Raw genomic sequence first — 25000 nt, 5'->3', positions numbered from 1 at the left:
ATTCATCAGTATACTGCACACAAATCTTTCCTAAAGCGGACTCAAGCTTGGTGTGTGTTGGTAATGTGATTCTCATAAGGTTTGGCTAAAAGGCTTATCTGCTCATCTGTAACTACCTGTTAGTGATTGGTGGTGGAAAGTAATTAAGTACATTTAGTCAAGGACTGTACTAGGTACAATTTTGAGATTGAGAGACTTGAGTATTTTTATTTTCTGCTACTTTCTACTTCTACTAGGGAAATATTCTACTTTTATTTGACTGATATAGTTACTGGTTACTTATCAGATCAACAGCTTGCATAAGAAACAACATTGTCACTAGAAATTAGATTTATATACAAGGAAATATTTAAAAGGAAACCTAATGCCAACCAGACTGGATTTCTTTAAGCTTTATTAGGAAATGTTAAATAACGTATCTGTCAAGTCGCGCAAATGTTGAAACTGAACGCATCAATGAATTGTTCACTGACAACGAACGTACGTTTCCTTGCAATATAATATATACGCTTCTAGTGACTACTGCATTATTAAAGTTCTTTATGGTTATGTTTAAGCACAGGCAGCACTTATGGTTAGGAAAATATCATGGTCTGGTTTTATACAGAAACAATCTGCAGTGAATTGAGACAAATGCTTTTATTAACATTTAACATTTAACCAAAACCACAATACTTTCCCTAACATTAACCAAAGTGTTTTTGTTTGCCATAAAATGCAGGGCTAAAGGTTAAACCAATGGCTTGCAACCTTGCTGGCCTGTGACCTCGAACACAAATGCAGTGTGTAGTTGGGGTCCCTTCTCATGTTTCAGATATCTGAGTTTAAAGTGTACGCACTTCTGCCATTCTGTGGAATTTAACAAACATTCTTTTATTGAACAAACTGAACATTAAACTGAACGCAAAAGGCACCAATAAAAAAGAATGACAGTTACATTTTAAAGTTCAGTTTTCTACCGATACTCAACTCCAAACATCCCTGAGTGCAGTATCGCAGTCTTCCATGATGTCTTTATGGTGCAAGTTTACATCACGATGACAATTAAAACAACAATATACAGTATTGTTCAGCTCTAAACTCTTAGTAACCAACTATCTGTGTGAGCTTATGAAACACCAATGGAAAAATGAGAATGTAACCCACATCTTCTATTCGTACAATTATACCTTGCCCCTTTGTACTGACGTTTCCTGACTGTACACTCATAAAGGCATCAGTCAAATATCCTAAAATGTAAATGTATCTCTCCATGAGCAGCCATCTGGCCATGGGAGAGGCCAGAGATAACACAGGAATCACAGGGCACTCAGTGTGTGTTAAATTGAATTAGTTCAGTGTGAGTCAAGTTGCTGTTCGCCCTCTGTGGGTCTGCGGCCCACTGGGGGGTCCTGGCACTGGCTTAGAGGACAAAGAGCTGCGAGCAGACACACAGAGCAGGACTTCAGTGTTGTGTTCTCTTTCCACTCTGAGGAATGTAACCCACCTCCAGTCTCTACCTTCCTCTCACTTCAGGACATGAGCCCACACACGGGGGTGGCAATTACCCTTTCCCCAGACGTGGATGACCCTGGGTTCTTGACCCAGAAGCCACCATGCTTCATGCCCTTCTCACCCCAGGAAAAGACAGCCACACCGTCAAAAATGGCAGCACTTGTTTAAGGTCACTTCCTACTGGCATCTTGCTGAATGGTTGCCTGTCAATCATGTGTAATCACACAGAGGCTGGCTGCTCCTGAGGCGAGACAGCTGGGAGCAGGAAAAGCCGACGGCTGCATATGCCCTTCTTCTCCTCAGACACGGCCCCAGACCCCCATAAGAACTGACACACACACATCCTGTTCTTGTGTACACTTTCTTCTAACTGGGAACACAGACATGGAGGAAAAAAGGATAGGAAATCCAGGCCACCTAGGACTGTAGCCAGACATGCAGCACCAGCTGATGAATTTCTCATATTTTTGTGTAAAAATACAGTTTGGAGCTTCTTCAATCTAGTCAGTGCAAATTAGAGATATTTCTGATTTAACGAGGCTTGTAACAAATCAGCTCATCTGTTACATCTTTATTTCTTTGCTCCTTTAGTTACCAAGATTTCTGAAATAAAAATTAACTGGCTCTTTCGGTTTAAATTTCATCCATTAACCTCCTACTTTTCTTCTTTTTTTGGGAGCGGGTGCAGGAAATGTAAAGTGAAATGCACTTAATTTTGAGCATTCAATATAGTTGTGTTCATAGTTAAGAAGTTTTAGCTTCTATAATATAAGTTTTATATTAGAAGCCATATTTTTGGACCAATGGTGAAATATCATTTGACAGGCTGAATAGAGGAATTGTTAAAATAGATCTGGTTCTAAGAGATGAAAAGAGCGGCCATCTTCTCACTTCTCCACCTCAAGACAGCTCAAGTACAAAATGGCAGACCAGATGGAAACAGAGCACTTCGGGCACCAACAGATGCTCCCATGAGGCCACTTGGCACCCTCTCACTTATCCACAATAATAAGGCTGATGATAGCAAAGCCAGTCCAAAGCTGCTTCTATATTTTTATAGCGGCCTGCTTCTTCATGTTTGATGTAATAAGATAGCTTTATTGATCCCACAGTGCAGACACCTGATGCTAAGTGGAGAACTTGATCAGCATAAGGGGTCACCATCAAACATGCTGTTGTCAAAATTTTATTGACTGCCTCGCTGGCTAACTGACTGCTCAACTGACTGAAGGTAATTGTAACACTAGCTGTTTTCATTAGCATAGCTGCAAACATTTGGGGAAAGTGCTCGCCGACCCAAAGCTTGTCTTTCACAGTGTAATGCCATCCACACACACACACACACACACACACACACACACACACACACACACACACACACACACACACACACACACACACACACACACACACACACACACACACACACACACACACACAATAGGATCTAAGGTCCAGACAGTGACATCACTGACTCCATCAAAACTTTATAACATCACAAGACACAATCATGCCCTCATCATACATGTTTTCTGTATAAACTGTTTCACTTTTAATGTCTTAATTAATTTAAAATCTTCTTTTACACTACATTTGGTTATATTTGAATGAGATGCATTGCATTTAACATGCTATGAAGGCATACAGCAAAATCAATTTTTATTAAATGCTGCACAAACCAGACCTTTGATATTATGCATGCTACAGGTAGGATAAGTCTTGTTGATTTGTAAGAAACTAAATCAGGGATGTTCTTGAGACTACAGAAGCTCCCTCACACTTTAGCAACTAGAGTACTTAATGCAAAAATCTGCACTTCTTTAAAACAACAGTATAAAGGTTTTTGCAATGACTTAAACTACATTTTCAAGGATAAGTTCTCACTTAAATGAAATACTTTTTACCACAGGCCTACAAAGTCCCACTGTGAATTCAAAACAGCCACTAAGGAAAGATATAACATGTCTGGAAAGAGTATTCATACACCGCTAAATAATTCAACATTTACATGGACAATCAATATCATATGTTTAGATATTTGCCAGGACACTGAGTAGAGGACACTGAGTAGAGGAATTGGGTTAGAAAAATTAAAATAAAAAATATCAACCTATGTACTTACCTTCTCATTGTATTTGAACTTGACATAAAACCAACTGGACTTGATCATCCTTCTGTCTTGTGTTTCTGACTGATTCAGTGTGCCGAGGTCTCCGTCTCCTCCAAAGACTGATGTTGATTGTGCGGTGATACAGAATTTTTTCTGCTACTTTATCCTGCTGGTCTTTGTGCTGTTCTTTCTCGCTCCGTCTCTGCCTGCAAGCCTCTAAGCCTGCTACGGTTTCTTTCACTCCCTTGCCTCTGTGGTGTAGTGTGGTGTGCGCAGTGTGTGTGTGTGTGTGTGTGTGTGTGTGTGTGTGTGTGTGTGTGTGTGTGTGTGTGTGTGTGTGTGTGTGTGTGTGTGTGGCGTGGTGGGCTTGGAAGGCTGACAGAAGAGCTCCTCAGATGGGCTTCAGCTGTGTTCAGCAGTGGTGGCAGATGCCAGCAGAGGAGAATGTGGGTAAACTCTGAAGACTGAAGCACCAGCCTCCTTTCTCTCTCTCCTTCTTCGAACTTTCTATCTCACTATCTATCCTACATGCTCCAGCTCTCTCTCTTGCTTGCTCCGTTTTTTAAATGTTCCCTTTTTTTAGCTCTTTTAGCCCTTTTAGCTCACTCAATGTCTCCCCCCAGTGCTTCCTATTGCCCTCTTTTATGTACCGATATGCTCTTTCACTCTGACCTCGTTTAACCCCCTTCTGTATCTATTTCAATGTTGCGTTTCTCTGCCCTCTGTAAAGTAACACTGTCTACTTTATTATTTCTACAGACAGATGCCCCTGATGTTGGTCTGACCCCGAAGGCGCAGCGTTCCCACGAGCCAAATAAACTCTGACGGCTGAACAAATGTGCCTAGAAAATGCTCTGTCAAATGCAGTTATGTCGAGATCAGCCTGGGTACAGCTCAACTCTGCATGATAGCTTCAAATATTTACAAGTATTGCAAAAAGGATTATTGTTACTTTGCTATATGGTATGTCCATTTCCTGAAATGCAAACCATTGGCTCACTTCTCTGCAATTTAGCTTTTAAAGATCTGATCCAGAGTTTGAACCAATTTGGTGCATTCTTGGTTTTCTTACAGTACAATTCATTTTAAATATATATATATATAAAAAAAAAAAAAGTACCACAGGGCCCACATTTCCCAAAAAGAAATCCATTACAATTCAATTCCAGATGTTATTAGTGTTTTCTAAGAGCATCTCTACTCTTTCTATTCTACATTTTTCCTTAGAGCACATAAACCTGCATTAATGGGGGCAGTGCATCAAGCTAGAAAAGCAACTTTTTTATATTATCAGCCTACATAGATACTGCGAACATGTTAGCAAACAGTGGCATCAAGCACACAGAGCAACTTTGTCTGTCTGTTGTCTGGTGCTGAGCAAGTCGTGTCCAGTGAGTTTATCGGTTTGTTTTTCACTAGTCTGGATCAACAGAAGTACATTTCCAGGATAATTGCCTGACATCCGGCAACGCGAGTCCCTCACCTTTGGCTCTCCGTGTTTCGCCGTTCTCAAACTCAGTTTGCTTTGGGAAACAACAACTAATTTTGAGCTAGCAAGCTAAATGCTGAAAATTGCAAGTTTTGAAGAAATCATGATCGAGAGAGATCGTGCAACAAGGCAGGCCTGCTTGGTTCTTTTGGGGAATGATTGTAAAGATTTAACTGGGAGGTTTTGGGACCAATAGGTAGGATTGCTGTGGACGAAGTACACACGGCGATACACTGGTAAGAGCAAATGAGGTTTAACCATGTATCAGCTAATTTAAATAGCTAAAGTTACTGTATTGTGTGAACAGTTCACTTCGTTTTAATATTGTATGTGGCATTTTATTTTTGCGGGGTACAAATGTTCCACCAAAACAAGTTCCTTCCCGAGACTATTTAGCAGAGCCACCGTCGCTGCGTCCGGAGCTTAGCACCACCCAAGACCTTGTGATTGGTTTAAAGAAATGCAAACAAGCTGGTGTTTTTTTCTCCTATCCCAGAATGCATCTGTGGTGTAGCCAGACCTTACTCCACAGCGCTGTGGAGATAGGTCTGGCAAACAGTCAGAGCTTACAGCTCACTGACATATCACTGACTGGGTGAAAGTTTGTTTAAGAAATTAAACTTAGAAACTTTTGAACTTGTATACTTTGTGTACACAAGGCAGATGTTGAAATTAACCATAAATTAGGCCTTCAATTAAGTGCTGACGCTTCACATATGCTTCCTGCCATCAACAATCAATGCAGGTGATGTTATCCTATCAAAAACAAAAAAGATTCAGCAACTGGAAATATCAAAAAGACAGCCAACCTACAAACACATTAGAATTAAGGCAAGAATTTACTGAAGACAGAAAAGCTCACATTGTCTCAAAGTGTCATTTTGGCTTGATGAGATCAGTACAGTATTAGAGATTATATAACACACTGTAGTACCGGCATTATGTTTTGAAAGCAGCCTATTCCAGGATTACAGTTGCAGGCTTTCAGCAGGGGGCAGCAAAATGACACTGAACTCGACTGGACCTTTAAAAAGCCTTCGCCTACTGTAAAGGCTTAAGGACTAAAAAGGCCACAGCCAGAGCAGAGACTGGGCCACCCAGCCAATGTTTACATTCTGCCACTCCCCTCGGCGCACAGGGTCCAGATCCCATACACACAACAACGCTGTGTATATAATCATGTCACCTTTGACTATTGCTTGAGATGTCTGCCAGCTAGATCGGGCTTCTGTATCCCACAGGATTTAGCCAAATTTGGCAGCCCCCGAGTTACACTAAGGCAACCCCTTTATCACAGGACAGCAGTGGGTTATAAACACAAGCAATCAGACTCAGCAGTGTCAATAGCTGTGTTGGCATCCATAGAAACATAGCCTCCCATGGCCAGACCTTCGCACCCAACGCTTTGTGCCAGTGCAGGACAAAAGGCTGGCAGAACCCATTATTATTGTGGGACAACAGGGAAAGCGAACATTTTTGTTTGACTGCATCTCTTACACAAGTCATGCTTATAAAAGTGGGACTTAACCAATGGATTCTTTGGTATCTGTAAAATAAGGCCTGGGGGGAAACTGTTTCAGTGGCAAGACATATATGTGACAGACAATATGTACATAAGAGACAGGTATTGTAAAAATGGAGAAATCCCTGCCATAAGTCTATGCAAGATAAGGCTGCCCATGATGTTAGCGGACTACTGTTAAAAGCCTTTCTTAAGGTCATTGATATATCTATTTAACTGGAGAATCTGTAACATGAAAATGTGTTTCTCTGGTATTATTCCCTTGAGCAGACTAATAAAATATTCCTGACAAGAAGACAATTAAAAAGTAAGCTACTACTACAAAGGCCATGCGTGCCCCTATATCAAAGCCAAATGCAGCAGTGTAGAACATTGTTACCAAAATCTGAAAAAAGTTTTATCCCAACAAGAAAGTTAAAGTAACAAAACAACTATAAAAACTAAACATGAAAACATGAGGAGGTTACCTTGTCAAATTTACAGATTTGTCTTTTGGAAAAGGGAAATTCATTGGCAGAATGACTTAGAAAGAAATGACAGACTTCCGCCTACGTCATGGCCGAAAACTGTAGGTAGACTCCTCAGCTCCGACAGACCCATTAAAAATAGCCGTTAAAAGAGTTTATTGATAAATGAATACGAGACTACGTGAAAGAGAAAACTTAGCGGACATGCCGATCCAAAATCCGAGCAGGAAAGAAGTAGGATAAGGGAGTAAAATGGAGGAGGGAAGACCAGGCCCCAAGCAGCTAACGTTAGCTGAGGCTACTCCAGTGAAAGCCAGCGGGGATGCTAACAACATGGCTAACACGGGGGCGAATGATGTGCTAGCGGAGTTACGAAAACTCCGACAAGAAAATATGGACTCATTTCGAGATCTAAAATCCTCTCTCACCAGAATGGAGACCAAGTTGACCGAGATAGCAACACGCACAGACGACTTGGAACAAAGAATGACCGAAGTTGAGAACAGAGTAAGTGTTACAGAAGACAGTCATGCTAAATACGGGAGGGTGCTAAGATACTTGTTGCGCAGGAAAGCTGACCTCACGAGTAAATGCGACGATACGGAGAACCGACTGCGCCGCAACAATATCCGTTTATATGGGATCCCGGAGGAATCAGAGAAAGACGGCATGATTGACTTTGTGATACACTTTCTGAGGAGTTCGGTCAAACTGCCAGAGGGTCTTGAGCTTAAAGTGGAAAGAGCACGCCAAGCCCTTGGGCCAAAACCCCGAGGCGCGGCACCGCCACGGTCTATCATAGTCCGCTTTTTGGACTTTCAGGTGAAGCAGACAGTGCTACAACAAGCATGGAAACAACGCAATGTCCAGTTTGAAGGCCACACGATCTATTGTGACCAGGATTATTCGTCTGAAGTGCAGAGGAAGAGGAAAAAGCTCAAAGAGAAGAACATCAAGGCCCAGACACTGTACGCTGCCCAACTGAAGATTTCCCTGGAATCAGGTACCCGTGTTTTCGCAACATTGCTTGAAGCACAACCTACACTAAAAGATTCGGGGGTGGACATCGCCTTGGAGGACAGAGATGTCCTTGAGATGGAGATGACGCGTGAAACCTGGACAGCGCAGCCCAACGGGAGGAAAAAAAAACGGCAACTCCTGAAGACATCAGATATAAAGGAGTTCATTTATGGAATGGATGTAGATGATTAAAGCTGGAGAGAATAGGCTTAAAATTTCGCACTGAAGTACATTGGGACTGGGTCTGTCTGGAGGGGGGGGTGGGCTTGTATTTGATCTCGGCCTTAGGACGGTCTGAATGCAACCACAGGTTTGCCTGGAAGATCGTCTCCACTGCACAATGTGCACTTTACCCGGAGGGCATGCGCTCTCTGCCCAATGGACACTGGGAGTGGGATGCCCTTTACGTGTTCTTCAGTTGTTCTTATCTCAAGGGCTAACCACTGGTTTTCTGGAAGTTCATAAAGACTTGTTCATCATAGCTATTCGCACTGTTATTATCTCTGTTCTCTTTGTTTCGGCACTCGACAGTATCACGTATATGTTTTCTGTTTCTAAAAACATGGTATGAGTAATCTCAATGTGGTTAGTTATAACATAAATGGTATTAATCATCCCATCAAAAGGAAAACATTTTTGTCACAACTAAAAAAACTAAATTGTTCAATCGCTTTACTTCAAGAAACCCATCTTGATGATAAAGAGCTCCAAAAACTACGGAGGCAATGGGTAGGACAGGTTTTTAGTTCGGCGCATAAAGAGGGAAGAAAACGAGGGGTTGCCATATTGGTGCATAAAGCTCTGGGCCTCACTGTTGAGAAAACGCATGCGGACAAAGCAGGTCGGTACAGTTTGATTGTTGGAACAATAGGAGAGATAAAAATATCCATTTTAAATTTGTATGCCCCAAACGAAGACGACATTGCTTTTTTCAAAGACATCTCAGTCGTTCTAACCTCATTAGTTGAGGGGTTGCTCATACTGGGTGGGGATTTCAACTGCGTGTTGAACCAACAATTAGATAAACAACCTTTTGAGGCTGGTCCAATGCCAAGAAAAACGGGGGTACTGCGTAGTATGATGGAAGAGATGGGTTTAGTGGATGTATGGCGTCAAAAACATCCTAAAGAACGAGATTACACATTTTTCTCTAAAGTACATGGTAGCTACTCCAGAACAGATATGTTATGTATGTTAAAAGGAGATGTTTACAAAGCGACTAGCTGCCATATTGAATCAATAACAACCTCGGATCATGCTCCGTTAGTCCTTTCGCTGGTTCTGGATAAAAGTAGCAGTTTAAAACAGTGGCGGTTAAATGTTTCCCTCCTTAATAATTTGAGTGTTGTACAAAAGATTAAGCAAGAATGGAAAGATTATTTAGATCATAATGATAATGGAGAGGTCTCGGCCTCTACGTTATGGGAGGCAGCGAAAGTGGTTATAAGAGGAAAATTGATTGCACTATCATCTAAAATTAAGAAAGAAAGGATTAAGGAACAACAAAAATTGGAAAAAAATATTTTAGACTTAGAAAAGGAGCATAAGGAGACTAGTCAAGAAAATACTCTTCAAGCTTTAAAGAAGCGCAGACAAGAGCTTAATGACCTGTTAACATATAAAGCAGAGGGGGCCCTACGATTTGCTAATCAACGATACTATGAATCGTGAAATCGAGCTAGTCGATTACTAGCTTTTCAATTACGCAAAGCACAGGCCAGTCGTACAATAGCGAAAATTCAACATCCAAATTCCAAAAAAGTTATATCTAATCCTAAAGATATTGCCGATGCATTCTCCACTTATTATGAAGCATTGTATGACTCACCGGAAGCCACTGACAATGCAATTAAGACTGAAAGATTTTTGGAAAATATTAATCTACCTTCATTAACTGACACCCAATCTGAAGCATTAGTAAAATCAATCTCAATAAAAGAAATTGAAGGTGCCATTAAGAATTTAAAAAATAATAAGTCCCCAGGGGTGGACAGCTACCCAGGTGAGTTCTATAAATGTTTCAAAGATGAAATTATCCCTCTATTACAAAGTACCTTTAATTATGCTCTCACTCAAAATGATCCACCTAAATCTTGGTCTCAAGCAACAATATCCGTAATCCACAAAGAAGGCAAAGACCCAATAAATTGTTCTTCATATAGACCAATAAGTCTGTTATGCCGCGACATGAAAATCTTAACATCTATATTGGCCAAAAGACTACAGGAGTGTATAAAACATGTAATTGGTACTGACCAAACTGGTTTCATACCAGGTCGATTGGGAATTAATAACATTAGGAGAACATTAAACATAATGACAATAGCTAGGACAAAAACAGACCCATCAATGCTTCTCAGCCTTGATGCTGAGAAAGCATTTGATAGGGTGGACTGGTTCTTTTTAGAGTATACTTTAAAGAAATTGGGATTTCATTCTAAATTTATCAATTGGATTGGGGTGATGTACTTGAATCCTACCTCCAAAGTTAGGGTAAATGGCTATATCTCGGACAAATTTGTGCTTAAAAGAGGAACCAGACACGGTTGTCCCCTCAGCCCCCTGTTGTTCGCAATTAGTATTGAACCATTGGCAGAGTTGATTAGGGAAGATCATAGAGTACAAGGAGTAACTGTTGGAAGCACAGAGTTCAAACTGTCACTGTATGCCGATGACGTTATTTTGTATATTTCTAACCCATTGACTTCTGTTCCTGCATTGTTAGAGTGCCTGAGAGAATTTGGACTAGTTTCGGGCTATAAGGTCAATGAGACCAAGTCACAAGCTTTGTGGTTGGTAGGGGACAAACCAAATGAATTGGACAAAATAGCTTCATTTAACTGGCCCACCCGGGGCTTCAGATATTTAGGTGTGGTTATTACGCCTCATGCTTCCCAATTGTATATTGAGAATTATGGTAAACTAATGTCCAAAATTAAAGCAGATGTGGGGCGTTGGGATATTCTCCCCGTCTTTAGTAGGCAGAATAGAAGTTGTGAAGATGAACATTCTCCCTCGTCTTTTGTATCTTTTCCAGGCCTTACCTATATGGATACCTACATCTATGTTTAAGAGTCTGGATAAGATAATTTCTGCATTTGTGTGGCAGGGGAAAAAACCCAGGATCCGGAAGAGATTACTGTGCAGCTCTAAGGGAGTTGGTGGCTTGAGTCTACCCAATTTTAAGCTGTATTATTGGGCAGCACAGTTACGAGCAATAGTTGAATGGGTGATTCAGGATGTGGATACAAATTGGTTATGGTTGGAAAATTTCTCGAGCCCATCGGTTCCCTTGGAGACGGCATTATTTTTGGAACAAAAGAAATGGAGAGAACTTAAAATACAAAATGAATGGATTGCCTGTACTCATCATATATGGTCAATGTTGAGGAAGAGATTGGGTATTCCTTTAACAACTTCACGTGCACTTCAAATTGAGTGACTTTCCTCCAAATAAAACAGATCCTGTTTTTTTAAATTGGGCAGGGAGAGGACTGATGACCGTACACCAGATGTTTGATGGGGAAATCCTAAAATCCTTCAAACAATTACAAGACAAACATGGACTATCCTCCAAAGATTTCTTCCGATATTTGCAGATACGGGACTATATAAGGTCGAGTGGGGAATGGGAAGCCTTGAAAAGATTGCCTACCTCAATGGAATCCTATTTGATCAAAAATATCACTGAAAAAAATAAGGAAAAAATGGTTTCAAATTTATATAATTTCCTACAGACACAATTGCTAGATAATTCTTTTGACATAAAAGCCAAATGGGAATTAGAAGCAAATATTATTATTGAAGATAAGGAATGGATTAAGGCATGTGAAATTAGTCACAAAACCACAAATAGTCCCGTATGGAAAGAATTCGGTTGGAAAGTCGTGATGAGATTCTTTAGGACTCCTTCAATTATATTCAGTTTTGACAATAGTAAATCAAATTTATGTTGGAGAAATTGTAACCAAATTGGAGATCATACTCACATTTTTGGGGATTGCCCCATCCTGAAACCCTTTTAGCAGGAAGTTACGTGGGAAATTCAAGTCATGTTAAAATGTAACCTGTCATTAGAATTTATTCACTTTGTAATAGGAGTGGCCCCAAGAGAGGGTCTTAATAAACAGTACACTAAATTGATTCAGATACTACTCTTAGTTGCAAGAAAAATGATTACTACGCAGTAAAATGTAGATAAAGAATATTGCTGAAAAGATTTTTTTCTTTTTCTTTTTTCTTTATTTCTTTTTTTTTAGTGTAAGACACTGCCGAGTGTGCCATTGTTCTTCTATGTTTGTAAAAAACAAAAGTCAATTAAGATGTGCATTTACTTAAATAAAAATGTTCAAAAAAAAGAAAGAAATGACAACAAACCCTTGTGTTGCACTATATGGCTTTGGTTTTTAAATGTGTTGGTAGGCAAAGTTAGCAGGTCAATGACAACAGGCAGGGTTACGCATGAAGGCGTTAAAAAGAAACAAACAGGAATGTTAGCATCGTTCAATCTCGCGACAGTGTGTCTTGCGGCACCCGGCATGGTGGTGTTATGCCGAAGACTGTTTCCCTGTCGATATGTGTTTCCCCCTACCTAAATCTGAACCAAACCCTAACCACAGAGGGAGGAGCTACGGGAAACATTTTAACAGGAGGGAAACTATTCTACCGGGGGAAACTGACCAGGCCCAACGTCAGCCACATTGGCACCAAATTTAAATACAACACATCTAGTACCTGAAGAACCACTCTCTTGAGTAGCTTAATTAAAAAAAATAAAAATGTAAGAAATCAATGTAAATAAATTTTTGGGGAAAAAATTTTAATAATTAACCATGCCTTTAACTAGTTCATTTTAATCTGTGTAAACTCAACTTTAAACTAGCTCTTGTTAAGTGTAAACTTGCACAACACTAACATGATGAGGTGTCATGTATTACTACATAATTACAACTACATTTGCTGTTGATGGCCGAGTGAGGGAAACTAATAATTTTTGGAGTTGACACAGACTGTTGTGAAGTAGAGAACAGAGAGAGAAACCTTATTTGCAGCCCACCAGATGAACATGATGAACTGACTATTTTTGTCTTCCCTACCCAGGCATCTTTAGCCCTTCTCTTTACCTCTTAGCATCCTTTCGCTTTGGATTCTCTTTTCAGAGGCCAGCAGTAAAGTCTTGTCAGGAAAGCTTATCTTCAGCGGTTGGTCTAATCAAAAGAAAAACAAACAGCAGGTTTCCCAGACTTGGGGTTGCTAGGGGCCGGGTAGGTGTTTTGGTATGTGGGCTGCTTTATATCGTTTGCTCCACTCCTGTTTTCTCCCTCTCACTCTTCTTCTCTCTCGTCTTCTCACTTTCCACTCTCCTCATGTCACCCACGGGGAGTCTGTAGTGCTATAATGCTAAGTGACAGCCTGCCTGCTCACTTCCCACACACTTGCCTACGCTTGGCCAAGTCCCTTATGGCCATCGCTGTGCCCGGATAACAGAGCTGCAAGAGCTCGGAGAGAAGCAAGAAGCTCAGGGTATCTTTCCACAGCCTGTTGTGTAGTTAGACACAACAAGGCTGAAAAGATGAAGTCATTGCTCTGGTGATAATGTGTTAAGGACTATAATGCACACTTGCTGGAGATTATAGAGTTATGTTGAGATCCTTTTGGATCTCTAGTTAAACAATTAAACATAGCGTGCAAAAGATCATATCAAAACAATTAACTTCAGGGGCAGTAGAGTGGAATAACAGGAGGTCAAGGAGCATTGTTTCTGCATGGCTTTATCAGCAGGCAGGAGGGGCCAAGGAGGAAGAAATGGGTTTTCATACACAAGTTTTGGGACTATTTAACACGATGTTAAAGTATGTCTCAAAGGTGTGTGTGGTTTGATGATATGTTTCCTTTTGATTTCCCTCTTGTTGAATCACTTCTTCCCACAGGGCCAAACGGGGTAGCAGCTTTAGAAGCCATGAGCAGCCTGGAGCTGCCTGCCTGCACATGTTTCTCCTGGGGGTTAACACACAAGTGTGTGTGTGTGTGTGTGTGTGTGTGTGTGTGTGTGTGTGTGTGTGTGTGTGTGTGTGTGTGTGTGTTTTGTATGGACATTTGTCTGTGTACTTGACATTGGTGGCTGTAAATGCTCATCCAAGTGTGTCTTTGTGCATGACACATGTAGGCATGTGAAACAGAGTACATTTCTGTTTGTTTGTCTGGGTTCTAGCGAGCAGTAGACTCATTCATCTCCCTCTCTCTATCCCAGCTACAGCAGCCCAGATGTTCAACCCCCCAAGGCTACAAAGCCTCAGCCCTGCTCCAATTTTGCATTAAACCTGCTGGCACCAAAAAAAAAAGAGTGAGTATGAAGGAGAAAACAGCGAGCCCTCCTGCAAAAACTTCCTATCCACTTCCTTAAATGCTCTCAGAGGTTGCTTTAATCTTAAGGCTCCTGGGGGCTAACACCGCTCTATACTGGTAAATGTAACACAAGCATCTAACAAAATCAAATGTAAGGTTAGAGAAGAGACAAAAGGAAAGGCTAGGGGAGAGAAGGTAGAGCAATATATCTTTGTGTGTCAGACCCCGGTTAGCCTCTACCTTGAGTAAGAATGGTTAGGGAGGGAGGGAAAAAGTTACAACAACTGATTTGGTCTGCTCTTTAATACTGCTGCACGCAACGAGAGGCAGTGGCTCGACATGGCACGACACAGTGCACGTTTCCTCTCTTCCTGTCCGCGGGCTGTATTGGCCAGCAACACAAAAGGCCATTTCCTACTCTCCACACACACAGATATTAGAGTTGAAGCTGACTCTTTCTGATGGCCAGATAATACAGGCCCAAGTCCCATCTAGGCCACAGCCAGGAAATCACGTTAGCCTCCTCATCCTGCTAATATTGGGGATTATGGAACCAAGTTGCCTCAGCACAAATGACTACTGCTGTAAAGCAGTGAGTCTACTTACAAGTATTACACTTAGACAGTATATATTATATTAAGGTCCATGAGGTGCAGTACTAACCAGAGTTTCCTCTTATAATATATATTATATATATTGTTTAATATTCCATTTAAGAAGTTGCGCAGGCTATTGTGGCAATGCAGAGCAGTAAGGCTCCGGGTCCAGATGGATTCCCGATAGAATTTTATAAGAAGTTTTCAGCTTTACTGGGCCCGCTTCTTGTGGCTGTTTATAATGAGTCGTTCAATACAGGAACCCTTCCCTCAACGTTCACGCAGGCCTCAATTTCTCTTATCCCAAAGGAGGGTAAGGATCCCACTCGTTGCGAATCATACAGGCCAATCTCGCTTCTGAATGCGGATTTTAAAATCTTAAAATTCTTGCGCTACGCCTTGAACCCATTGTCCCTACTATAATTTCGACTAATTTCGACCTCCCCGAAAGCCTCAGTGTGTACAAACAATGTATACTCTGAATACTTCCCTCTACACCGGGGCACCAGACAAGGGTGCCCTCTCTCTCCCTTGCTATTCACCCTATCAATTGAGCCCTTGGCTGCTGCGCTCCGTCAATCAGCAAATTTTAAAAGGTATTACGCGGCATGGTACAGAGCATAAAATTTCATTATATGCAGATGACGTTTTATTATATGTATCATGCCCAACCTCCTCAATACCTCAAATTATTTCACTAATAATGGAATTTGGCAAGTTATCTGGCTATAAGCTTAACATGAATAAGAGTGAGTTTTTCCCGATCACTCCGGGCTCTTGTAGAGACTCCTCCTCTATCCCGTTCAGAGTAGTACATGAGGGGTTTAAATACTTAGGTGTACAAGTCACAAGATCGTTTAATAATTTGTTTAAGGCCAATTTTTGCCCACTTTTGGATCGATGTAAAAATGATTTTGTGAAATGGTCCTCTTTGCCCCTGTCCTTAGCAGGTCGTACAAACTTGATCAAAATGTCTGTTTTACCCAGGTTTTTGTATTTATTTTCGAATATACCTGTTTTTATCAGGAAGAATTTTTTTACTAAGATGGACAGTCTAATCACCTCCTTCCTGTGGGGGAATAAGACCCCTCGAATTAGGAAGACTTTTTGGCAAAGATTAAAGTGTCAGGGAGGGATGGCGCTACCTAATCTTTTATTTTACTATTGGGCATGCAACGTTCAAAAAATAATTTATTTGCTACCTAGTGTAGATCCTCAAAAAACCCCTTCGTGGGTGCAAATGGAACAATCATGTACTAACTTCAAACTTTGCTCTCTAATTTGCTCTTCACTCCCCCTGGTGGGGAAAAATTACAACTCCCCCCCCAATCCTGCACTGACTCACACTTAAAAAATTTGGGCCCATTTTAGAAAACATTTTGGTTTGCAATCAGCTTCCATTCTAGGTCCTTTGGTCTCTAACTGTTTATTCCATCCATCTTATGTGGACTCTGCTTTTTGTGTCTGGGAGGAGAGGGGGATTATGCTCCTAAGAGACTGATATATTGATAATACTTTTTGCTCCTTTGAAGAGCTTGTAAGTAATTTTGCCTTACCAAGATCCCACTTTTTTAGATTCTTGGAGATTAGGAGTTTCGTCAAAAAGGTTTTTGCCTCCTTTCCAGGAATACCCCCTACATCACCTATGGATACGTTGCTTGATCTGAAACCGCATAGTAGAGGACTTATTTCAAGCATATACTCTATTATAACATCTATAGATCCACAGAACTTGGAAGATATTCGCAAAGCTTGTCAAAGTGATTTACGGAGAGAAATTACAGATGGAGAATGGGAAGATGCTTTAAACCATGTGCACTCCTCCTCACCCTGTGCGAGGCATGGCTTAGTCCAATTTAAGGTTCTTTGTAGGCTTCATTTCACTAACGCCAAACTAGCTAAGATTTACCCGAATGTCAACTCTGCGTGCAATAGGTGTTTGCAATTGCCTGCCACAACTGCCCACATGTTTTGGCTTTGTCCTGGGTTGGAGGAGTTTTGGAGAAAGATTTTCGAATCATATAAAAATATCTATGGCATCCAAATTGACCCCGATCCCTTAATGTGCATTTTCGGCGTTGCTTCCGAGGGTACAGAACTTAGGAAAGATATTCGTTCTGTTATCGCCTTCACTACATTATTGGCAAGGTGTTTAATATTATTTCAGTGGAAAAAGGTAAACCCCCCAACACATAAAAGCTGGTTGAAAGAAGTGATATCTTACATTCAACTCGAAAAGATTAAATACATGATACAGGGTTGAAAACGTAAGTTTCAAGACACATGGTCCCCCTTTATAAGATATTTTAAAGAGCTCCCCTGCCTCTAAAATGGAGTAACCTACCTCAATTCCCCTTTGTTGTATCATCCTTCTGGTTTTTATTTTAGTTTTACTTATCTTCTTTAAAAATGTGTGCATGCCGTTCTTTCATAAGTATCTATCTCTGCTAAAACCACTATATTATTATTTTATTGTTATTAGTATTTTTTTTTATATTCTTTTTTATTTTATTTTATTTGTTTATTTATTTTATTTTATTTTATTTATTTATTTATTTTTTTTGTTTTGTGTGTGTCAGTTCTCTTGTTTTCTGGACTAATTGCTTTATAATGTGGGATTTATACATTTTATGAAGATGTGCTAACTCTCCTTTTTTATTTTTACTTATTTATATATATATATAGTTTTTTGTTAATGCTGTAGGGGGAGGGGTGGGAAGATTATATTGTATTGTAACTGTTAAAAACCCAATAAAGAAAGTATTGAAAATATTCCATTTAGAAAATGTGTGATGTACACCAACAACACCAAAACAAATTCCTTGTATGTGTTAAAAAACGTACTTGGCAATAAAACCCTTTCTGATTCTGATTCTCTTTTGGGAGGGCTGCGAGCTGACTGGCAGAAGGTGAAATGTACAGCAGTGTTGTAGTCGAGTCACCAACTGTCAAGTCCGAGTCCAGTCTCGAGTCCCCAGTGTTCGAGTCTGAGTCCGAGTCACCAAAGAAGATTCCGAGTCGAGTCACCATTACCTGAGTTTCAGTCCGAGTCGAGTCTCAAGTCCCCAGTGTTCGAGTCCAAGTCGAGTCATCAAGGTTGAGTCTGTGTTGAATTCCAAGACTGCCTACATTTCTCCACTCTGGCACCTTTAAAGAGCTGATATAATAATCAAAGAGTGGGTGTACATTAAACAAAAATGACACCACTGTAACGATTGCAAAGGGAGTTTATTTACTGCCTTTTATTTTATACTGACATTTAGCGGTGCTCGTTCCAGCATTGGATGTCAACGACAAAAAGAAGAACCACTAGATGGCAGAGGGACCCTTTACGGCAACACTGAATGCACCATGAGCTTGCGAAATGCAATTGAACACACCATTAAGTCCCATCTGTGTTGTTTTTCTGACAGCGGCAGTGGCCATGGTGCAGCTAGTCTATTTGGTGTCTTTAGCTGCAGACTGTGTCCCGGTGATGGACTCTTTCCGGTGAAATACCCCGTGAAATAACCAGTGTCAATATTCGGTACCAAACCCGATGTGGCGGTAGCACGTCCCCCTCCCCCTAGTCAGTAGGATCCCTCTCCCTTAGGGGCCAGGAAAATCTTTATAACATTTTATGGCAATCCATCCAATAGTTGTCAAGATATCACAGGAGGTGGACCAACCGACCAACGGACTGACATTGCTTTTCATAAAGCCATGCCACTAGCATCGCTCAAAACTGCCTGCTATTCTGCAAAGAACAAAAGCAGACGTCAGAGAGATCATAGAGTGGATGAAGGAATCCTTGCTTGTGTGATTTATAACTGTTAATTAAAAGCTACCTACAGCCAACCAAAGCAACATCACGGTCACACAAGGACACTGCCAGTGAAGCATGTTGCTCAATGCTTTACATAGTAAGGAGCTTGTAAGACGTTTTAAATACCTATAAGAGCTAAGTGCCAGGATGTAGTGTGTTTACAAGAAACCATGACCTTGTAAAAGCCTAGAGAGATAACTACAGGTGGCTACCAGCATGCAAAAACACACTGCGCGCACGCACGCACGCACAAACACACACACACACACACACACACACACACACACACACACACACACACACACACACACACACACACACACACACACACACACACACACACACAGTCTGTCTGAGAGCAGAGCCAGGATTTCATTTGGAACTCATTTCCAAACACAAGTTAGCAGGCGATTTGGACAGGGGTCTGGTTGAGGAGGGTAACAACTAGGCTCCAGAGAGAAATACACAAGAGAAATAGGAGGGGAAATGATTCCATGTTCCAATGACTTTCAGATGTATGAGCCAATGCCAGCTCCATGATGTTTCAGTTCACCTCCACCCTGCCTGAACGCCTTCGCACGAATTCACCCTCTCCTCTCAGACCCAGCTGTCCCAGCATCGGTTGGTGGACGGATCAGATGAGAGCAGGAAACGGAGATAAACACAGATTAATTGCTCACAGACAGGAGAGATTTAGGACAGGGCGAGTGGGTGGGTGGGTGGGGGATGGGGGTGGGGGTGTTGGGAGTTGTAAGGCAAAAGTTCAAAAACAGGATGGCTGGAAGTGGGGTAGGAGCTGGGCTGCTGCTGGGTTGGCTGATGCTAGCCAGGGCCCTGAAATCTTCTACATGTGCACCATGGACGACAACACTTCCGAAAGGGGGGAGTAGAGCTGTAATCGGGCCTTAAAAGTACGGCCCGAAAAGGCCCAAGCCCGACAGAGTTCGGCCCGAGCCCGACAAGTACATTTTGATCGACAGCTTTTTAAAAGCCCGAACCCGTTTACAGCCCGACTGTACAAAAGGCCGTCTATCAGCATCATTAGAGTCGGACACGCGCTTGGCGGAAAAAGGAGAGAAAGAAAAAAGAGACTGCGCCGCACGCACACAGCTCCTTTGTCTTTCGTAAAAAATGGGTCATTTATACATGTTTTAACATCATTTATTCATGACTAACGGAGGCTATAGGCCACTTGGAAGTTGGAACAAAGAAATAGGCTAAGTCCTCCAGAGACCAGCCTCCGTTTCACCTCCTCAGGATCCATTTTCACGCTAATCGAAACGCACCAGCTGACCGCTCATATACCATGCAACCCGAAGCGCAAGCCCGAGCCCGGCCCGAGCCCGTGAAAAATAATAGAAATTAAGACCGAACCCGTCGGGTCCCGTCGGGTTCGGGCAAAGATCTTCAGCTCTAGGGGGGAGTTTGAAAGGAGGAAAAACTGAGATGAAAATCTCAGAGTGAGTCAAGAGAAAATAAGTGAAGGAACCTGCTGGCAGCCAGAGAAAGAAAGTTGTTTAATCACAACATGGATTTCACATCCATCCTTCTAGCGTTCACTTCAGAACCCACAAAAGATAAGAAAGTAGCTCTACAAAGGACAAGGGACTTGGAAAGAGTCGTGAATGCCATAAAAAAGACAATGAATCCATTGGTGGGAGAAAATCTCTTTTAACATCAGAACACTTACATTACATTTTAAGCAGATTCTTCGTTGGTTTTGTTACGTATTGATATGAAGAAACACATGTAAGACGCTATGCTTACATTTAGGGGCACAGACAATACTTTAGGGGCACAGTTACCTTTATAAAGAAATAACGTCAATTGATTTTTAACATTAAACATTTAGTACCAGTGTTGTATAACAGTGAGTCTGATGGAGTTTTGACGGTCACCAGGAGCACATGTATGGCCACTATGTGGGTACCTGTGTTATAGCTGGGCAAGCGGCTCCACTATGAGAGTCTCTCTGGGGTTTGTGTGTGTGTGTGTGTGTGTGTGTGTGTGTGTGTGTGTGTGTGTGTGTGTGTGTGTGTGTGTGGTTGTGTGCGCGCACATAGCCTTAGCCCTGCCCTCATTGCGGTTAACGTTACTGGCGCAAGCTTTATACTGCTTATGAGGTAATCCTTTAGCAACGAAGCATTTCAGAGTACTGTGCTCACATGGGTGCCTGAATACACACACTGACAAACACTTGTTCCAGCTTAATTCTTCTACAACAAACTGGTGGACTGGGAGTCAAAACTAAGCCACATGTGTACAACAGACTAGTGTGTTTAGCCAGCTGTGACAAGCTGAGTGGAGACAGGACATGGAAAGTGAACTCACTCGGGTCAGCTACAGCTGAAACACTAGACATGTCCTCATGTAATACTCATTTACATCACTGACGGGGAAGAAAATCCAATGTGCTCTTGAAACTTTTACAATTTATGTGATAAAGGCTGTAAAACAGTATCTCCAGAGTGTAATCTCCCATTATAAATGGCCTTCAGTAACTCTACGACATTACATTATAGTCAACCGGAACATGACCCACCTCTGTTAATCCTCACCTAGTGTGTGTGCGTGCGTGAGTGTCCTTATGTGCCAGCCACAAATAGAGGGGATTAAGCACTAGCTGCTGAACAAATCTACTGGAGCAAAGAACAAAAAATAAAAATGCAATATCGTAATTACAAGATTGAGTGGGTGGGATAAGTAATGAACAAGCTAACAATCCCAGAGAGAGATTTCTCTCTACTCAGAGTGCCCTTCTGCACTGTAAACTCAAACTGGGCTTTTGACTTCATCATGGTTGAGAAATCTCTAGCATAGGGGTCTTTTATTTAGCAATTACTTAATTTAATGATAAAGACAATGATTAATGCTGTGCACTGACGGCAGATTTCTGTTCACATACTGTTATTACATCACGGCTGCTATTCTCAATCAGATCTTCTTAATTCATAGGGGTGTCACAATTTCGATTTAAATTAAATATCGAATGGAATTAGCTATCGATTTTGACTATTAAAAATCATAAGCAGGATTGGCGATACCCAAAGTATTTTTTCTCCCTCCAACCTTGCCTACTTGCGTACATCAGAAGAAGAAAAAACAGACCAGACCAGCTGGTAGCATACAGCCAAAGACAAAGGGTAACTTTAGCTTACCAGTAGCCTGCAGCTTGACTTGTTCAGTCAGAGATGATAGAGAGACAACAGAACTAGAAAATCCTCCTGCTTCCCTGAAGTTTGGGGGTGGCAACATTTTGCCTTTACTGTAAGTTATGTAAACAAACAACAAAGGTAAAGCATGTGGGCTCCGACAGGACTTCATGGTGCATTCAGTTGCACCTCTTAAACAAGAGGTGCATTAAATTGCACCTCATAAACTCTGAGAAACTCAAACTGTTGTTTCAAAGCAACCTTCTGTTATCTAGTGGCTCTTATTGTGGCAATTGTGACCTTAAAATCGAAAGACAATTGGAATCGTGGATTTAGAGAATCGTGACACTGCTTATTAATTCACATCTTTTAGCAAGCTGAAATAATGCTGCTGCTGCAACACACGTTAAAAAAACTGGAAATCTGAAAAATGATTGAGCAAGGCTCAAGCATTCCAAAACTTTACACTGGCATATGCAATTAGTGAAACACTAATTAAGATTTTACTTAGGCACAGCAGAGCATTGAGCTAAAGTCTAGCAGGTATACTGTTTGCCATGTTCACCTTCTTAGTTTAGCGTGTTTGCATGCTGACATTCTCGAATTAGCCCTAAAGTGCTGTTGAGGCTGAACTGGTTAAAACTCATTTAGAACAGGTTTAGGCTGAGACAGCGAAAATGCTTGCAGAGTGATACCAGAGAAGGAGAAGGGGGAGAGGTGGAAATATTGTCTTTGCAACATAATAATTAATGTTACAAGAGTGTGAGATAGCGCCTTCCAATTTTCTCTAACCAATGTAAACCTTGTCCCTTATTTGTCGCAATTACAACATATAATGCAAATTTGACAACGGTGTAATGAATAAATGTGTACATGTGTAACCTTTAAAGGTCACAATGATTTGTCCCATCTAGTCACGGCAGCAAAGACTCAAATTAATACCAGGGCATGTCTATTTGCCCTTCACCAATTTTGCCATTCTTGCCATGTAAGGATGGGAAATTAAATGAATTTTGTGGACCTCTCTTTGTGTCTTTATTTCCCATGACAGAGGATAACAACCTCCGAGCTATAACACTCACTCATTCAAGAGTATGGAGAGGACGCCTGCTTACTCTGCTGCCCATTACCACAATCCACACAGGGGCTCTTATTTGGGAGTGGCTCCATTAAAAACTTTGAAACATGCCTGAAAAATAGACTGCATCCCATTACCCATGCTCCTTAGCAACAGCCATTACTGTGGATAGGTGGTTGGGCCAGGGAGGGGTGGAGAGTACAAATTATTGATCGTAACCTGTGAACTACATATGTAGCATTGACAGGGGAAATGCATCGGGGAGGGGGCGGGGGGGGGGGGGGTGTATGCCTCTCACAGGGCTGGCTCTTACATCGCTCACTTCCAGAAAACAACAAAACATCACAACACGCACACACAAACACATTCTGTACATGTGTGCTCTGCATTCTCCCTGACACACATTACACCCTCCCCGCTGCTTGACTTGTTTCTCTCCACCATTTCTTCAGACAGGCTTGTGTGTAAGTGTATTGTATAGCTGGAGGCAAGACAGAGAAGCAGCAGATGCAGCATAAAGGCTTCAAAGCAGCCATCTCCACCACAGCTCTTAGCGGGTCAACTCAAAGAGATAGCAGTGAGCCAAAGACACTTGAATCAAAGTTAACCGAGCAGCACAGCTTGGAAAGGCGGGGCTATCAAAGTGATGTAAAGCACAGTTAATGGGAATAAAGGTAGATCCTATTAGAACCGCCATATTGATCTGTGTGAACCTAACCTTCTGTTTAAAGGCGAATCTGTAGTTGAAAAATTATGGTGGTTGCTCTTAACCTTAATCCTTCAAAAGGCTTAGTAAGGGCGGTGTATTAGTTTATTGCATCACATTGTATCATGGTTAAAGCACAGAGAAGAGCTGAAGACCACTGGATCTCTTTACTCTGTATTCATACATGAACTGCATGTTCTGGTAAATGCATCTCATTCAGACATTAGACGTACTACTGTAGGCAGCAGAATTATAATGCAAGTTTCCTGGTGAAATAAATGTATCAATGAAATATAATGACAGTTTACTATACGTTGGGAAGTTCAATTGATATTAGGGCTGGGCGATACAGTATGGCTCAGACATCCTCTCTGTAATTTTAGTCTGAATGGCGAAACAATATATATCTCGATATTTTCTACGAAGTGGGCACATGTGACCACACACTGAGCTATTCACCAAAGGAGCTACGCTACTCTTATAACACGGGTCATCATTCTCAACTCAGTCATGTGTTTCTCCAAGATGCAATGAATGTTATTTTGCATTTAACTTGTATGTTGTTTTAGAATTGAGTGCCATTTCATCTGTAAATAAGCCTGTCTTCACGCTGAGAGCAGAGGGAAGTCAGTAGAGCAGACACACACCGCTCATTCACTTTTTCACATAAGCACATTCTGAAATGATTTGCACAGTTCAGCATAAGTCTTCGTGCAGCTTTATATGTGTCACATTTTGTTAAATCATGCCAGATTTTTCAATTCACTTCAGTATATTCAAACATTTTCCTTAAATTGTGAAACTGAAATTTCTAATTTAACTGACTGGGAATGTGGTAATTTAATATGACTGTCTGTTGACTAAGTAGAATCATGTCATGACAATATAATTTCACAAAATTGCCAAATTAATTACTCTTTTTTATAATCATCAAAAAAAATATATAGATACTGGAATACTATTTGTTTAACACCCATTCAAGGCCTAAATTCTATATTTCACTGATAATTTAACTTTTTTAAATTCTGTTTTTAAAGCATTTAAACTTGTACACTCTTTTTTCTCTCTTGTTTTAATTAGTTTATAATATTGTGGACAGCCCCCCTTAATTAACTGTACAGTAAAGGGAGCAGATTTAGCCTCTACGGCTAGTTTCCAGCTGTAGGCCCCATGTGTTTTTATCTTGTGTTTGCCCAGACAATTCAAGTGACTGCTA

The 25000-nt window shown here is 41.1% G+C and overlaps 1 protein-coding gene across 18 annotated transcripts in view; it reads right to left on the bottom strand.

Moving 5' to 3' along the window:
- Positions 1–25000, bottom strand: part of auts2a (activator of transcription and developmental regulator AUTS2 a) — a 365948-nt gene that overhangs the window by 225275 nt on the left and 115673 nt on the right. The window contains exon 1 of one of the 18 annotated variants that reach the window (XM_039778709.1): positions 3617–3885. The exons of the other annotated variants lie outside the window; for them this stretch is intronic. Within the exon in view, the coding sequence (XP_039634643.1) occupies positions 3617–3664 (48 nt within the window). The 5' untranslated portion in view covers positions 3665–3885. Of the gene's footprint in view, positions 1–3616; positions 3886–25000 lie in introns of those variants that run through there. 18 annotated transcript variants of the gene reach the window in all.

This window comes from Perca fluviatilis, chromosome 16, assembly GCF_010015445.1.
Source record: "Perca fluviatilis chromosome 16, GENO_Pfluv_1.0, whole genome shotgun sequence".
Taxonomy (NCBI): Eukaryota; Metazoa; Chordata; class Actinopteri; order Perciformes; family Percidae; genus Perca; species Perca fluviatilis.
The sequence above is the reverse complement of the archived record's forward strand: the minus strand, read 5'-3'. Positions and strand labels throughout refer to the sequence as shown.